General features: G+C 39.0%; 1 protein-coding gene and 1 long non-coding RNA gene across 3 annotated transcripts in view; both read right to left on the reverse strand.

Annotated features, from left to right (window-relative positions):
- Positions 1-5,515, reverse strand: part of NMU (neuromedin U) — a 37,226-nt gene extending 31,711 nt beyond the window's left edge. The window contains exon 1 of the mRNA XM_060654988.3: positions 5,149-5,515. Coding sequence (XP_060510971.3) covers positions 5,149-5,260 — 112 coding nt within the window. The 5' untranslated portion in view covers positions 5,261-5,515. The remainder of the gene's footprint in view (positions 1-5,148) is intronic.
- A 42-nt stretch (positions 5,516-5,557) lies between these two features.
- Positions 5,558-18,851, reverse strand: part of LOC144616074 (uncharacterized) — a 142,538-nt gene continuing 129,244 nt past the window's right edge. Inside the window, exons 6-8 of one of the 2 annotated variants that reach the window (XR_014137584.1) lie at positions 13,082-13,188; positions 9,081-9,198; positions 5,558-6,001 (exon numbers count right to left, since the gene is read on the reverse strand). This is a non-coding gene — a long non-coding RNA (uncharacterized LOC144616074). Of the gene's footprint in view, positions 6,002-6,798; positions 7,015-9,080; positions 9,199-13,081; positions 13,189-18,851 lie in introns of those variants that run through there. The other variant, XR_014137583.1, reaches the window with a different exon arrangement.

Consider the following 18,851-nt stretch of genomic DNA (forward strand, 5'->3'; position numbering starts at 1 on the left):
TTATTACTGAAGTAAAATGTCAATTAGCTTCCACTCTCTAAGGTAATATTTTCTTCATAGATTCAATTATCTAATTCATGCTATGTAAATTATCTCTGTAAAAACACTGAGATAATATTTATTATTCAAAAAAAATTTTTAATGAGAGACAGAGACAGCACCAGCACGGGAGGTGCAGAGAGAGAGGGAGACACAGAATCCGAAGCAGGCTCCAGGCTCTGAGCTGTCAGCACAGAGCCCAACGCAGGGGTTGAACTCATGAACCCTGAGATCATGACCTGAACTGAAGTCGGATGCTTAACCGACTGAGCCACCCAGGCACCCCTTGAGATAATATCTATTAATATTAAATGTAATTACTACTCATTTTCTTAAATGTATACATTTTTGTTTAACAAAATCAACAATACATCCTGTTAGTAAAAGACTAAATTTTTCTAAGATCTCAAATATAACAAAATTAAATACTTAAAAAAAATAAGCTTAAAGAAAATAATTTTTTAAAAAGATAGTAGGAAGTTAAGTCTTCCCTTGAGTTCATACAAATTTATACTATTATTTACATTCTAATAATATTAACTTTATTAGAATGTAAATAATAGTACAAATTTAGCTACATTTTCTGTGCTACCAAGCATTAGAAATAACTTACAGAGGTCATGTGGCCCATAATAGTTGATTTATCTCAGAACCTCATTGAATTCCCTTTCACAGAACAACTGTTCAAGGTGGGCAAATGGTCTTACATGCTTCTCAACTGTATAGCTCTCACCCTAGCACACATGTTTATCTCAAAGTTTCTGTTGTCTGGTGTATATTACTCTGAGCTGATTCTGTTTTCAGGAAGGGAGAAAGCTGTGCTTCTCTACTTTTCGTACACAACACCTGGAGATCTTACTAAATGAGATTCTAATTCAGTCAGTCAGGGACAGGCCCAAGAGTCTGCATTTATAGCAAGCTCCCTGGTGACAATGATGCTGCTGGTCCATGGACAACACCGAATATCCAAGGGGGATACAGCATTGCATTGTAGAAAGAAAACAGAAGATGCCTCTTTATTCAACAGAAATAAGCAGCTCAAACAAACATTTTAGGTCTAAGATTCTTTTTAACAAGTCTGAAAATTTCCAAAAGGGAGATATGGATATTCTCATGAAAACCATCTAAAAGGCCATCAGCCCTTTCCTTGCAACTGGGATGTGCGGCTTATGTACTGTTACCAAGACTGAATAAGAGGAAGGTAAAAGGAAGAGGAATGGAAGGAGAGAGCAGGATGGATTTGATGCGAGAGAAGAACACAGAGATTTTCACTCTTTAGATTCAGCCGTCACCTGCAGGTACTTCTGATTTCTCCACTCATTATACCACTGTTCCTCTCTGTTTGACACGGTGTTCCTGTTTAAAGAATACAATTTTGTATCCTTTCCACGCCTGTCTGTCTCCCAACCTCCGATAGAAGTGGAAACTCCCACCTCCACACTGCCTTACCAGCAATCGAGAGCTTGCCTGCTTCTGTGCCCCCAAGCTTGCATGGGTCCCACAGGAATTGCCATTATATCTAACTTTGTCCCAAGCACTTACATAATCAAAAAGGGGTACTTTGTGGCTCTTACACAAAACATGTAAATACAGTCTCAGGGTAAAAAGGCTAGAGAAGCCAAAATTTTAAAGTGTTTTTAACTTATAGAAATCCACTAATATCCTATTACCAAACCCATACATAAGGGAGAATTATTTTTCTTCCCTTTGTGTGTTTGCTAACCCAAGTTGAGTGATTTTTTTTCTCCCCAAGATACCCTAGATGTGGGCTTTATATTGTCAAATAGCAGTACTAGATACTTTCTCAAATATACTAAGAGTGCCATTATCTTCTATATCATGAAAACTGCACTGTTTTCAGTCAATCAGTTTTGAGATATTCATACTTTTTTAAAGTTTGTTTATTTTGAGAGACAGTGCAAGCAGGGGAGAGGCAGAGACAGAGGAAGAGAATCCCAAGTAGGCTCTGTGCTCTCTGTGCACAGCCCAATAGGGGGCTTGATCCCACGAATCCTGAGATCATAACCTGAGCTGAAATCAAGAGTCAGATGCTTAATTGACTGAGCCACTCAAGCACCCCTTGAGATATTTATACTAAAGTACTGCTAGTAAAGTGAAACCTTTAGTCTTATACAATCTAATGCAAATAGTGTGTATAGACAACTTTTGCATCTGTAAAATACAGCATCTGTAAGAGAAAGAAAAACAGACCTTTTTATTGGAGTATAACTGACATACAACATCATATTAGTTTCAGGTGTACAACATGATGATCCTAAATTTGTATATATTGTCAGATGATCACTACAATAAGTCTAGTTAACATCCATCACTATATATACTTGCAGAATTTTTTTTCTTGTGATGAGAACTTTTAAGACTTAGTCTCTTAGCAACTTTCAAATATGCCATATAGTCACCATGCTGTACATTACATCCCCATGACTTATTTTATAAGTGGAAGTTTGTACCTTTCAACCCCCTTTACCCATTTCATACATCTCCACCTCCCATCTCTGTGAACCACCAATCTGGTCTCAGTATCCACATGCTTGGTTTGATTTTGTTTTGTTGGCGTTTTTTGGTTTTGTATTTTAGATTCCACATCTATGTGAGATCATACAGTATTTGTCTTTCTCTGAAAAATAGACTCTATTATAAAAGTGGTGCTAATTTTCTTTTCTCATTGCTAGCACTTAACTAGCGTAGGGTTTTGAAGTGAGAAATTGTTACTGCTGACTTAATTTTAAGGATTATTCAATAAGTAGGGATCTGAGTAGGAAAAAACACATCTTTTTTTTTTTTTTTGGGTAAGTTTATTTATTCATTTTTGAGAGAGACAGAGAGCTAGCAGGGGAGGGGCAGAGAGAGAAGTAGAGAGAGAATCCCAAGCAGGCTCCACACTGTCAGCTTGGAGCCCGATGTGGGGCTCGAACTCATGAAACGTGAGATCATGACCTGAGCGGAAAGGAAGAGTTAAATGCTTAACTGACTGAGCCACCCAGCTCCCACTTTTTTCTTTAGTCTCAGGCACTTTGATCACTTATAGTCACAGGCCGAATCGAGGTTTGATGCAGTTATCCAAAATGTGCCCCCCTTTAGGAAATCTTCCTGATTTTAATAATGTTCTCTGAATAGCGAACTGTTTCCATCCACCAAATCTGTGGCTGGCTCTTTATATTCTCACTGCTGTTGCATGCTCTGCTAACTCATTTTGCCAAGGATGCTCCACTTATTGGCACTATTTTATTTTCCTCTGGCTTTGTGACATCTGTTTTGTTGTTTTTAGATACATCATCTTGCTCTCTGCATAATGATTAATCTTGGTAGATTATCTCTCGGTTTTGGTTATGTACGTCACGCTTCCCCTCCTGTGTCATTTTTAGGGTCTTGGGACTAGGGAAGATCACACTATGTTTACCCTCTCCCCCCTCCATCACATTTTTAAATATCAAGAGCAGGTTAAAGGGGAAAAAAGATACAAAATGGTAGTGTAGGGGGTCTCTGTACAGTGAAAAAGGCATCTTGTCCCTATTGAGAAATACTGGGGATGTTTTTGAGATGATTGACCAGCCAGCAGATACACTCTTTGTGGAAATAAAACCCAAGACTTGTCTTTTTTAGAAAGCAGCCTTCCACAGTTTCTGCTTAATCACCAGCAGCCTGAAAACTCCCTGCCTCCCCAAAAAGCAGTTATCTCCAACTGATGCAAAGATCACTGCAGGCACATAACATGCAACATGCATGGCAAGTACATTTGCTTTACAGAGAAAAAGACACTTTTAAAACTATAATTATCTGCTTCCCTAATAAAGTAGATAAAGATTGCCATCCAAATTCTACCACTAATTCTACTACTAATTCTAAAAATAAAAAATATTAACAGTACTTTGCATGAATTATGCTGTATCATTGCTGGCTGTGTGATGATGGAAAAAGTTCAGGTCTAGCCTCTGACTGCTTAGATTTCATAGCCAAATGCCCTCGTTTTTCATGCAGGAGAACCCCCTCCCCTACCCCCTTCTTCAATGCCCCCAAGAAAGGAAAAAAACAAACCAATGAAAGGTCAGCAATAAAAATAAATACATTGGAAAGCAAGAATAGCTTCCGTTTCTCCACCTCTAATTGAGGGCTGCCCTGTATACTCTGAAAGGTCCCTGCAGTTATGGTTTCAAGTCCCCAGTATTATGAACAATGATGAGATGGTCTGCCCACCTTCACCTCACTGACAGGAGAGCAGAGGGAAGCTAAAAGAACCTGCTGCAGAGTTAGAAAATTCATGGTTTTGCAGGATACTTACTAGCCCTGGAGGGGACTCTGGGAGCTGGGAGATAAAGGATGGATCTATCAATGTACTTGGAAACAGTAACTTTTAGGAGATAGGGAAGTGATCTCCCCATTGGAACACGCTGGGCTCAGCCCTATCTTGTCTTCCAAGCTTCAGACATCCCTCCCTGCCTTTGCTTTTGCTTTTCCCACTTCTTTTTCCTAAGCCACTTTTTTTCACTATTCTTTTTCCTGATCTGGTGCGTCAAAATCTAGAAGGCACAAAACCCCACTAATTTTCCCTTCTAAACGGCTAGAAGGGGGCCTGTTTCACTGCTCAGGATTATCTGAACACAACAGTAGCTCACTCACCAAAGATGATGAGCACGCTCCAAGTTTACCCGGCATCAGAAGGTCAAGTATCAAACTCTACTTTTGCTTCAGCCATCAGTCCCTCTAGTTATTGCAATGAAAGGGAACGCATTTTCATTTTTCACTGTGTTAATTTATTTACGTTTTCACCGGCCACGGACATCCACAGGGCTAGGGGGCCCTACAGATTTCCACCAACTGCAGGCTGCCCGGGGTCTGGGGATTTCGGACGAGCGGGGACCGCGCTCCAGCCGGGCCACAGGCACCGGCGCCCTGGCTGCCCGGTGGCCGAGACGCGCGCCGGTCGTCAAAGGCGAGAAGCTAGGGAGCCCCGCCGCACGAGGGGAAAGAGAGTCCCAGAAGCCAACAGTGGAGGCGAGAAACGGAGGGAAGAGAGTGCGGCGAGTGGGCAGGGGAAAGGCGCGGGAAGCGGCGGGCGCGGGGAGCCCGGGAGGCGCGGGGCGCGCTTACCAAGGCAGGTGCCCGCGCAACAGGCGAGCAGCAGCAGCAGCAGCAGGGGCCGGGACGCGGCGGCCACCTGTCCGGCGGGCGGCCCGGGGCGGCGGTTCGCTGCTCGCGGCATCTCGGCGCTTGGCGGCTCGGAGCTCGGAGCCTGAGCTGCGCGGGTCAGCACTCCACGCGGGGCCCTGGCAGTGCCTCTGCGTCCCGGGCGCGCTGCTCGCGGGGCTCCGCCGCCAAGCTGACCTCCCCGCGCGCCGCCAACTTTTAAATCTCGCGGACACGTGGGCTGGGCCAGCGCGGTCCCCACGCGCGTCACCTCGCAGCCCGCCGCCCCCGGCCTCCGTCGCGTCACTGGCCACCCGCTGCCCGCCCCCGACGCCCCCAGCCGTAGCGGGACCCGCCCCCGGCCAGAGTTCTGACTCAGGACAGTGCGCATTTTCGCTCTGCCCGCCCTCGGACCTCTGGGAGGAACAGGGAAAGAAAGCGGTGCAGGTCCGTTCCCTTCTGGCAAGGATTTGAGTGGGAGCCAGAGGAATATGGCAAACCAAGAGGCTCCAAGAGGATGGGATCCGGGTTTTCAAGCTTGCTGGTGACGACGCTCTCTCGTTTCTCACGTCTGCCTGGGACGCCCCTTCTTCTCCCCGGGAAGCCTTCTCTGCCCCAATCGACTGTGACTGTGCGTGCCTCCTTTCCCAGAGCCCCAGGGGCCATTTCTGTAGAAACACCTCTGTCCTGCTCACTAGGACATCCCCAGCTTCCAGCACAATGCCCCCGTGCATAAAGAGCAATACTGGTTCAGTGGTGATGTTGGCGTTCCCCAAACTCCTGCGAGGTCTGAGACCATTTAGGGAAATGCAGTTACCTGTTAAAGAAGATCAAGAAGAAAGGATTGCTGGGATTTGACCACACATACATTTCCAATAGGTCTGGAAGGTCTCTGGCTGTCCTATGGATTTCCAAGCCTAAGGTTACTCCTTTTTCTATGCATTTTTCCTGCTGTCACTCCCTAGCGGTTGCTTTTTGGTTTCTAGGGTGATTGGACCTCCGCTACTATGCCCCTCCGTATATACTTTCCTTTACTTCCTAAGTGGAAAAGTCCAGGAAGCATCCTCCAGGACACTGGCTGACACTGCTTTAATTTCCTTCTACAGAAAGAGGAAAGACTGATCTCATTTGGCCTCCTTTTGAGGTCCTTTTGAAAGGAACACAGAGGGAAGGGTAGAAAGGAAGTACATGAACATTTCTTAAGGGACATCTTCCCATGCTGTTTAATTTAACACTCATAGCATCTCTGGGATATAAAAGTATTATGACTCTCATTTGCTGATGCTCGGAGATATTAAACAGTCTGCCCAAGAATACCAGCCTGTGAGGGAGGCCGCTCTGTGAAGATGTTTCTTCCTCTAAGTCGGGGACTTCAATGTATTAGACACGCACTGTGCAACCCACTATAGACAAGGCATGGCCTTAAAGAGTACGACATTTAGAAACAGGTGGAACTTGCCCGAAGAAAATGAGAACTTGGTAAAGGACCCCAATTCCTATTCAAATAGCTGTATTACCAGGCAGACTGGGATAGTCAGAAACAGTGAGGCAGGACTGCAATTCTGACAGGTGAAGCGGAAACAAAATAACCACTACCTTTTTTCAGTTCTTTATATTCAGGTAGCATGTGAGCAAGGTCAGATTAGAGTCTGGTTCAGATTCAAGGATTGATGAGAATAGATTTGATTCAAGATTGCTTATACTTTGATTTATCCCCAAAGTAGTGAAAAGGTAGTACGGAGGATGTAGGCCGATAAGGGTGGCTCTGATTCTCCATGGTCTTCCTTGTGTTTGCTGGAGGCACACTGAAAAATCTCTGGTCTCAGCAGCCTGTGTGGGGTGAGATGTCATTGAGAACAGAGATGCCTGAAAATAGTGGGCTCAATGTTTCTTATACCCCCCGCAGATCAGTAAAGGAACAACTCATGCATTATACGTGTTTTTCTGCATGAACCTAGCTGCTCTGAATGTTCTTGTACATGTCCCTTGTTGACAAGAGTTTTTTGAGGTATACACTTAGTAGAGTCAGCAGGGGAGAAAATCTAGTTAAACTCTACTTTAAATTGTTTTCCGATGTGTTAAATCCATTTATATTCCACCAGCAGTGCATGAAGTTTCCATTGCTGTACTTCCTTGCAAAAAGCTTTGCTAATCTGGTAGGCGTGGCATCTCATTGTGGATTTAATTTACAATTTCCAGTACTAATGAGAGCATCTTTACACAAATGTATTGACCATTATTGTTTTTAGTGCAATACCCATTTGTCTCTTTTTCTCATTTTTCCTGAGTTGTTAGTTTTGTTTTTTTTTTTTTTATTATCCATTATAGGAATGCTTTATGTATTCTAGAACTTTCGTTGGTTAAATGTTTGGCAAATATTTTCTCTTTATTTGTGGCTTGTCCTTTACTCTCTGTATAGGAGTTATTTTTGAAAAAATGTTTCAGGAAAGATGTGCACCCTAATGGTCAGGCATTATATGACTTGGATGATAGGAGAAGATGGATGGGAGAATGTGGGGAGAAAGGCACTTCATTTAACCAGGAGCAAAGATTGGGGATTCCACAATTAACTAAGTAAAATGAAACTGATTCCAAAGGTCTCCTTTCATCCAAGTATTTCAAAGAAGTTAGATTCCAGATCTCTGCAGAGGAGGCTGAACAATTCAGTTACAAACTGAATTCCAATCTGTACCTAGAAGTTCATATTCATTTAAACTGAGCTTATACATCAGCATATATCACCACGTGTAGTACATACAGCATCTAAAGCATTCCTACTTTCTGTGTTCAAGACTGAAAGTTTGATTCTGTGTACCATGCTGATTCCTCTCACCCATTATCTCTTGCATTCTTGACTGCAAATGAGCAGCTGAACTTTGTTTTTTTTGCCTACAACCTATAGGAATGAAGGCTCAGTTTGATCATGAACCTGCAGATTAGCAAAGACCTGCTAGCCTGTGATAGAGATGTCTGGAAGAGTTGTCATCAAGGACATTAAGGAAGGGTTGAATGTCAGTTAATGAAAGAGTCAACCACAGAGAGAAATCCGTCAAGCAGTAGGTGGCAATAGCAAAGTCTAGTAATAGGTGAAGAGAGCAAGCTTTAGGAATTGAGAATAGGGGCAAGATCTAGAAGACTTAGGAGTTCTAGGCAAGATAGTCATGCAATCCTTCAAATATTAATTGAGCACCTTCTAGGCTCCATTGTAGAAGCTTGGGATACAGCAGTGACCAAGTCAGTTAGCCTCTGGCTTCATGGAGTTGACAGATTTTCAAGGAGATGCAGATAATAATCAGTAAAACAAAACAAAACAATTTCAGATAGTAATAAATGCTATAAAGAAATTAAAACAGGGTAATGCAATAATAGAAAGTGACTGGGAGTTGGGGAAACGACACTTGAGACAGGTTTATCTAGGCTTCCCTCTCTGAGGAGATGCTATAGGAGGCCTTAAAGATGAGAAGAAACTGGTCATGGTCGTGGTCATGGTCATGGGAAGAACTATGAAAGAAGAGCCCCAGGCAAAGGGATCATCAAGTGCAAAGGTCCTGAGGCAGAAACAAGCCAGGAAAATTAAAGGAGCAGAAGTAATTGGCAAAGGGTGACTGGAGTGTGGGAAGTTGAGGTCAGAGAAGTAGACAGGGTACAATCCTGATCATTGAAGGCTCTTAGAGGCCATGGCAAGGAGATGAAATTTTTCTCTAAGTAAAATGAAAAGCCTGTGGAGGATTTTGAGTAAAGAAGTAAGGTGATGTGATTTACATTTGAAAAAGATTATTCTGGCTTCCATAGTGAGCAGGCTCTCGGGGACCCTAGTAGATGCAGGGAGACCAGGTGGGAGGACATGCAGAAGTCTACACCAGAGCCACGACCAGGGATGAAGGACTGATACTTACCACAACCTGGATGAACCTTGAAAACGTTTTGCTACATCATACAAGCCTGTCACAAAAGGCTACATATTGGATGAGGCAACTCCATAGAGACAGAAAATAGACGAGTGGTTTCCAGGGCCTGGGGAGAGACAGGAGTGATGGCTAATAAGTAAGGAGGTTTTGTTTCAGGGTGATGAAAATGTTCTGGAATTAGACATTTGTGATGGTTGCAAAATCTTGTAAATACTAAAAACCACTGAACTCCTTACTTAATTTAAAAGGATTAATTTTATGGTATGTGAATTATATCTCAATTTTCAAACAAGAAAGTAGTCCAGGTCATATATGATGACGGTGACCTGTTGGACTACATGGTGGCAGTCTTTACAATCTGGCACAGGGAAATTTCATCTCTTTTTGGCATGAAATATCCCAGTTTTGCTATTTAATTCCTGGATGTTCTTGTCAACTATGAAGTCCTCTTCTCCCGCTTTGTGAAGACACTCACCTAAGCCATGTCGCATCAGTGACTATGCTATAGTCACTAGCTTTACTTTTTTTCAGGTCAGAAAATACATCATTACACCCAGATGGAGAACCTTGGTCTTTATGGTCACTTTGATACAATTGTTACCTATGAATATCATCATTTTCTAAAACATAGAAAGTGGATACTATTTGTGAAATAATGATAACCCATTGTGTCTACATGCTTTACAGGATGCTCATTCATTCATTCATTCATTCAGTGAGCTCATTCATTCATTCATCCAGTGTCAGCTGTAAGAGTTACAGACTCACAAAATGCTGAGAAGTCTCTGTCCTGTTTTGTCTTTTCTAAGACCACCTGCATCCAGTCATACATCTTTACCTCCTGTTATTTACTGCCTATGCTCATTGGGATGAACTTTTTAGAAATACCATCCTAATTTTAAATTTGAATTGTAGAGAAGAGTTCTGCTTAAAGGTTTCTAAAACCACAAGAGTCAAAGTTCCACTGAGGTTATAGAAGCTGAAAGCCAACAATTCCTGGATCACCTGGCTGGCTCAGTCAGTAAAGCATGCGACTCTTGATCTTGGGGTGGTGAGTTCAAGCCCCATGTTGGGCATTAGAGCTGACTTAAAAATAAATAATTAATTAATTAGCTAATTAATTAATTAATTTTAAAAGGTAAAAAGAGAAGTTCACTAAAAAAAATAAAATAAAAAATTAAGAAAAAAAACGCCAACGACTCCAAAGACCCAATTTAGCCTATGGTCTCCAAGTAAGATTCAGGGTAGAAGCCAGTTGTAGTGCTGCAGACTGAGGCTCAAGAGGAGATGGCTACTTGTGGCAGAAAAGTGACCAAATGACTGTGGTCTTTTGGTTCAGAAGATAGCATCTATTATTTAGTGACAAGGATAACTTTCAGCTCTCTCCACAAACATTTTTGGCATCTGGATCAAATTCCCATTTTATAACCAAGTTTGTCTTCCCTTTGACCACTAATATTTCACAAGTTTTAGAGTAACTCCAATAATCCTAATTATTCCTTTACCCACCTATCTCTTCAAATTATGTAGATATCAACCTCTCTGCCTCCAGGAAAATCTCTTGACTCAGAAGGACTTTTGGATGAACCATGTTGCTCTGAGGAACCACTCTAGGAAAAACTCTTCTAGAAGACAACAGAAGAACAATGAATATAAGAAATAAAGGACCAGAGACCAAGTATATCTACATTTCTTAAGAATTTCTGTTGTAGGATAATTAACTGCCTTGATAATGACACAGCAGCTCACATAATTTTAAGAAATACAACATCTTTTATAAGAGAAGGAAGCTTTTCTTATTTTCTCTAATTACTTGATGAAATTAATTTTGAGCAGTTTCAGGAATGATAAGCAACATTATTAAAAGTCCTTCCCATTAAGGGTATTTTCTAATGCCCACGGTGACTGTGATGTAGACTGATGGCCAATAAAAATTTTGTATGTCTAACATTCTTGCTAATGTTTTGGGGTTTTATTGATTTAAAGTTGTTTTGTTTTGTTTTGCAAAAGGCGCTAAGCTTCATCTCTTCAATCTCTTGAAGTCAGGAGGCACTTGTGGGTGGAAATATTGTCTGTGAATTCTCTCAGCACAGTCCAGGGAAGGTTGACATGCAGACTGAAAGCAGCACAGGTTTATCTTAAAGCCTTTAAAGATAAATTCCTTTCAAGAAAAGTAATAAGAGAATTTTTTAAAAGGCAAAAGTCAATAACTTTTTGCACTTACATCAATGCCCACCGGGCTAGATTTTTCACATGATAGATGTTCTGAAGGTAAAGCCATTACAGAAAAGCACCACTGTTATTGGTAATTTGAAACATGATGATACAAAAATTTCAATCAGTTGAAGGCAGAATCTTTTCTTTGTTCTTTAAGTTGCAATTAAAATATGAATACGTACTAATGAAAGATTTATTAGATTTTCTTGGCATATTTATGAATCACATCAGGGCAAAGCTGGCAGAAAAACAAACACTTCCAGACATATGAGGTTTTATAAAAACAGAACCTAAAATTAAATGATAGCTATAAAAATAAAAGGGCAGATAAAGTAAATTTTATTATTTCTACATAGCAAATTGTATAACCATTTTTGAATCACTGGATTGGTTTCCAATCTATTTAAAAATGAATCAAACCATTATTGTATTTTCTAAAGATACCTGGCTTTTATGAAAAGATACACAATTTCCTTACATAGGCATGTTCAAATAAAAAATCTTATTGCATTTGGTCAAAGATAATTGAAAGAAATAAAGAGGGAAAAATGGTATAATTTAATCTTTTAAAAAATGTTAAAATAATCATAAGAGACCTGGAGTGAGTTTCTGAATATAAAAATAAGTGACCTTTCAGTATCATAAAGGAGTAATCACTACTTGTTTTATCTGTAGTGTCTCTAATAATTTTAGCTCTGATTTTTAAGTGGGCCATGCACATATGAAATGCTGAAAGTTGTATATATATGTATATCATACTGCTCTACATTAAATACTAGTTGATATTATTTTAAGACATTTCTGGAAAGAATAAAATTAGCCAATGTCGCATCTTTGTTCATTTGTAATCAAATCCCCTTTTTCTCAAAAATTAGTCATGGGTCCTTTTTCTATGTTGTCACCCATTAATATGATTTCAGATAGAAGCTATGTTCAATCTTCCTGAGTTTCAACCCTAATTTAAGAATTTTAAAACAGCTTACAGGGACAAAGCAGTAGACAAGATAATATATTTGCTTCTTAGAGAAAACTGAAAAATAAAGGTAAGGCAATCACTACCTTAACTGAGTAGGTTTCCAAGCAGGTCACCCCTGGTATTCTCTGTCATGACATCTATATGTTTAATGTCTATTGGCTCAATTGCCAACGGTTGATTTGTGGCAATTGTCATTGGTCAATTAAAACCTACTTGAACTTCTTTTTCTCACTCTTCTATCCCCTTGTACTTTCTTTCTCTTAAAATATATCAAGGACTTGCCTCCAACTCCTGTCCTGTCCTTCCACATCATTAATTCTATACTGGGCAAAGCATTGGAGGCAGATAAGATGCTGCCTTATCGATGATGTCTTCCTTCCCTGATCACTTGATGATAAACAGCACTCTTCTTCCTCTCAGCACTTCCTATCTCCTTGACACAGCTTTACTTTTTCTCCTTAGCACTTACTACCATACTACCACCTGACAGACCATACTAGATAATCTGTTAGCATAGCTGCTGGTTTGATTACAGTTATCTCCCTTTATAAGAAAGAGAGTCCCAAGTCAGGATTTTTAATCTCCTTTATCATTTGAAGAACATTTATTTTATATTCACTTTCATATTGTTCTATTGTCTCTAGTTCTTGGTGTTGTTAAGAGTGCTTGGCACATAGTGGGCACTAAAAATATATATAAATGAATAAAGGAAATAATCTGATTTATAAAACTTTTATTTATAATATTATACAACTTTAAGCATATATTTACTATGTAAATGGTGATACACCCTTACCTTATATGGAAATGATGAAGAGATCTTGCACTGTATAAAGCATTGCTTAGAATCATCCTGGGTTCTATTCCCTATTCTGTTCTATTCAGTTTGGGAGACTTCAGAACCTAGAATTAAAAAAAAAATTCAATAAACATGGTAGAAAATAAAAATAAATGTAGAAATCTTGTTTGGAACCGGAATTCCTAACCAGGAGAGCAAGAATTCTTGGAGGCAGCATGATCTCAGGACTGAGAGCTTGAGCAGTGAAGTGGATAAACTGGCTTTGAGTCACGGCAGCACCACCTGCTGGCTGGAAGACCTGGGATAACAACTGACCTTTGAAAGGTCGAGTTTTTATTATTCGTAAGAGCGTATAATTTTTTTGCCCGCACAACATCACCTCCTTTGAAAAACCAACCTTTCCCTCTTCTGCGAGAATCTCTCACAATTCAAGGGTCAATCCCTGGATTAGCACAGGGTCTACGGCAAAAGCTTCCTCTTTTTCTGTGAGTCTGACATATAAAGACCATGTGAGTTACATGGAGAGAGGCTATCTTAGAATGATACCAAGTAGTGATGAGAAATGGAGAGAGAGAAAAAAAAGAGAAGAGACTGAATTGTTACACATGCTGGCATTCAGTTGTACCTGAAGCCAGGTCCATCCCTTGGAGTTCAGAATTAGGAAAATCAAAATTTTCCATTTTTATTTTGTTTAAGTTGGGTTTCTAAAAATTTCAGTAGTGACTGGCACAAAATAGGTGCACAATAAAGTTTTACTGTGTTGGTGATGATAAACAAATAGAGGAGGAAAAGACGTCTTCAAATAGAAGAGAGGGTTTTGAAAACTTCTAAAGTTTTGTTCCATTTTTTAAAAAATTCACAATGAAGGGTGGCAATGTTGAGAATGGGAAGAACGGACATTTTTTTAAAAAAAGGAGAATTCATTTCCTTCCATGAAACTTTCAAGACCTAGACCCACCAATTCTTTGGGAAGGCAGAAGAAGGATGTGGGACAAACTAATACAACGGTCTTTTGCCATCCAGACTTCTCAATAAACGCATGGCTCTAGCACCCATAACTTTTTTTAACTTCTTATTTTGAAATAATTATAGATTAACAAGTTTTCACAAAAAAAGTATACAAAAGTCCTACGTGTCCTTTGTTTAGTTTCCCCCAAAGGCAGCATCTTGCATAACTATTGTAAAATATTAAATCAGGAAAGTGACATTAGTACAATCCATAGGGCTTATTCAGATATTGCCAGTTTGACATGGACTCATCTAACCACCACCAGAATTGAAACAGAACAATTCCATCACCACAAGCCTCCCTATGCTACACTTTTATAGCCATACCCATCCCTTAGTCTCATTGTGAACCCTAGCAACCATCTGTTCATCCTCTATATTGTTATTTTAAACATGTTACATAATTGGAATTATATAGCATGTTACTTTGGATAATGGCATCTTTTAAACACAATAATTTTCTTGAGATCCATCCAAGCTGTGTATATATCATTAGTTTGTTCCTTTTATGATATTCTATTTAACCATTCAACTGTTGAAGGACATCCAGTTTAGGATTATTATGAATAAAGCTGCTATGGACATTTGTGTGCAAGTTTTTGTGTTGACATAACTTTTCACTTCTCTGGAATGCCCAAGAATTGTTAAGCGCTTCTTTAATTTTTGTAAGAGATTAACAAACTATTTTCTAAAGTGCTGTACCATATTACTTTCCCATGAGCAATGAGTGATAGTTTCTCTGTATCTTTTCTAGTATTTAGTGTTATCAATATCTTTTATTTTAGCTTTTATTTCTAATGGGTGTATAGCGATATCTTCTTGTGGTTTTAACGTACACCTCCCTAATAGCTATTGATGTTGGGCATCTTTTCATTTGTCTATTTGCCATCTGTATATCTTCTTCAATGAAATGTGTATTCATGTCTTTTGTCCATTTTTCCAGTTAGATTTTTTTTTTTTACTGTTGGGTTTTAAAAGTTCTTTATATATTCTAGATACAGGGTCTTATGTTGAATATGTAATTCACAAATATTTCCTTTCAGTCTGTAGCTTGGCTTTCCATCCTCTTCACAAGACCTTTCATGGAGGAAAAGTTTTAATTTTTAAAAAAAAATTTTATTTTAAGTAAACTCCATGCCACACATGGGGCTTGAACTCACAGCCCCAAAGTCAAGAGTTGCATGCTCTACTGGTGCCAGCCAGGAACCCCACAGAATTTTAATTTTGTTTTAATTTTGATGAGGTCCAACTTATCACATTTTTCCTTTTATGGATCATGCTTTTGGTATCACATCTGAAAGGAAGTTTTCATTTAGCTCTAAGTTCTGAATATTTCTCCTATGTTTTTTCCTAAAACTTTTGTAGTTTTATATTTTATATTTGAGTCTGTGATTAATTTTAAGCTAAATTTTACATAAGGTGTAAGGTTTAAGTCAAGGTTTTGTCCAGTTGGATGGATGGATGGATGGATGGATGTCCAATTGCTCCTGCACCATTTTTTGAAAAGGCTCTCATAAACTTTAAGAACATTAAGTTACCTTTGATTGTGTTTTCATCCTTTTGGTATTATTTTCAAAGCTATTTAGAAAGTAGGATAACCACTTTTATTCAAAAGTCACTTTAGGATAATCTGGTTTGTGTTGATTTGATTTTATTGTATTTGTAGCCTCTGAAAGTCATTTTTGTTGACAGATCAATTGCATCTCATTACATTTCAGGAAAAGGAACAGCAGTGTCCTAACCCACCCCGCCCACAAGAGCACACTTAGAAATTCTCTGACCTTTTCCAAACCAGGAAAAATTGCTGCTTGTAAAAGTAATACCCAAACCTCAAGGTTCCCATTATTTAACATAGTTTCTTCTTCCTCAGCAAGACCTGGCATTTACATGGGCGTTAATGAGATTGCAGAAAGATCAATGCCTCAAGTGGTACATGGAAACTGTTTTCAAAAAACCCTCCCATGGAGTAAGTCAGCTTGCAACAAGAGTAGGTCAAAACATATGCTGGGACATGACTTCATTTTCAAGAAAACATACTCAGTTTACAACCTGAAAATGTCAAAGGAGAGACCTGTACAATCCTTCTGTTAACTGGAAAATTACTGGAAAGTGAGTATGGATCTGTGTGTGGAATAATTAAGTATCTTTCCCCGTGAAACCGACACAAAGATTTTTGCAGTCCTCAGGAAAATTTGAGCAGGTTTGCATATACCCTAGAGAAAGAAGTCAATCCCTCAGAAGACAAGTGATAGTACACAAAAGCTCCTGCTCACATGTGTATGCTTTTCCTAATTATGTCTTAGGTATGACCAGGACAGAGTAGAATCAGATGGTATGCTTGGGGCTTCAAAATTCAATATGGTTGTATTACTAAGATTTATAGCTACAAATTTGACCATTTCCTCAGGATTATATGCCTGTGGAATACGAATACGAATACGAACACTAATACTAGATAATGTATTTTACATATATTATTTCACTGAAGAAGAGGCAGTCGCATAAAATACACCAAAATGGTGATTTTGGTTGTTTTTACTTTATTTTCTCTCACTTTCATGTATTGTACAATGTGGTTAAATTACTCTTATAATTGGAAATACATGTACATATTATAAGATCATCAAGCTATATGTTGAATACTTTGCATTTTATTATATACATAAATTATTTCTCAGAAAGGTACTAAAGACAGAGTAAATGAAATGCATGTACAAAACACACTACCAATAAATCAGTTTTGTTAGGTTTTTTTTGAGGCAAAAAAAAAAAAAAAAAAGACTTGAGAGACATACCAATTAAGGGCAATGTGTGGAATTTGTTTAAATACCAATTTAATGTTTATTTTTGAAAGAGACAGAGACAGAATGTGAGTGGGCTGGGGCAGAGAGAGAGGGAGGCACAGAATCTGAAGCAGGCTTCAGGCTCTGAGCCGTCAGCACAGAGCCTGACGTGGGGCTCGAACTCACAAGCTGTGAGATCATGACCTGAGCTGAAGTTGGATGCTCAACCAACTGAGCCACCCAGGCACCCCGTTTAGATACCAATTTAAACAAATCACTTACCTTTAAACTTTTTTAATGTTTATTTATTTATTTATTTATTTATTTACTTATTGAGAGAGAGAGAGACAGAGACAGAGACAGAGAGCAGAGGGGTGGGGGCAGAGAGAGAAGGAGACACAGAATCTGAAGGAGGCTCCAGTCTCTGAGCTGTCAGCACAGAGCCTGATGCGGGGCTTGAACTCACAGACTGCGAGATCATGACCTGAGACAAAGTCAGACGCTCGACCGACTGAACCACCCAGGCACCCCCAAATCACTTACATATAAATAAACAATTAGGGGGTTCAGAACTGAATATTTGGTAGTATTAAGGAATTATTATATTTTTAGTGAATATATAATTTACTTACAACAAAACACATAGATCTCAAGTGTTCAGTATGTCAAATTTTAACAATTGTATCTCCTTTAACAATTTGGATATCTACCACCCAAAACAACATGTAGATGTAGATGTAGATGTAGATGTAGGACATTCTCATCATCCCATAAAGTTTCCTCCTATTCCTTTGCAGACAATAATCCCCCACTCTTACCTCAGGGCAACCAATTTCTCACTTCTGGCACCATTGATTAATTTTGCCTATTCTTGGACTTTGTGTGGACTTTGACGTACATGAAAATGCTCTTTTGTATATGACTTCTTTTACGTATCATTACATTCACCCACTCTGAGTATACAGTTGAATGACTTTTAGTAAATTTTCCTAGATGTGCAATTACATTAATCTAGTTTTAGTATATTTTCATCAGCTGAATAAGATCCTTCATGCTCATTTTCATATAATTCCCACACCCACACCTGATACAGGCAACTACTGATCTATTTTCATCTCACACATTTGCCTTTTCTCGAAAATCCAAAAAATGTAAATTGAATCATACAGTATGTGGTCCTTTGTGTCTGGCTTCTTTCACTTAGCACAATATTTTTGAGTTTCATTAATATAGTAGCATAGATCTGTACCTCATTCCCTTTTTGGCTAGATAATATTCCATTGTGTGGACATACCTTATTTTATCCATTCATTTCTTCAATCCATTCATTTGTTGATGAGCATTTGGGGTTGTTTCTATTTTTTGACTAGCAGGAAAAATGCTGCTATGAACACTTACACTTGAGACTTTGTTTTCACTTATGTTTTCATTTATCTTGAGTAGATAAGTAGAAGATGAATTACTTTATCATATGATATATTTATGTTTCACTTTTTAAGAAACAGTCAAACTGGGGCACCTGGGTGGCTAAGTTGGTTAAGTGCCCAACTGGATTTTGGCTCAGGTCATGATCTCATGGTTTGTGAGGGGATTCTCTCTCTCCTCTCTCTCTGCCCCTCTCCCCAACTCTACTCTCCCCCCTCTCAAAATAAATTAAACAAACAAAAAAAAAAAAACAGTCAAACTATTTTCCAAAGTGGTACATGATTTTACATTCCCACGAGCAATGTATGAGGATTTTAGTTTTTTCATATCCTTGCCAACATTTGTTATTGTCTTTTTGATTACAGTTATTCTAATGGGCATATATCAAAACGTTGTTGAACTCCAACAATATTGTTGCGTATATTAGTATTTCATTCCCATTTGTGTCTCAGTAGCATTATATTGTATGAATATTCTACTTTCTAAAAAAATTATTCTTCTGTTTATGGATAGTTGAATGGTTTCGAGTTTGAGAACTTATGAATTTGCAC

This window comes from Panthera onca, chromosome B1, assembly GCF_046562875.1.
Source record: "Panthera onca isolate mPanOnc1 chromosome B1, mPanOnc1 haplotype 2, whole genome shotgun sequence".
Lineage (NCBI taxonomy): Eukaryota > Metazoa > Chordata > Mammalia > Carnivora > Felidae > Panthera > Panthera onca.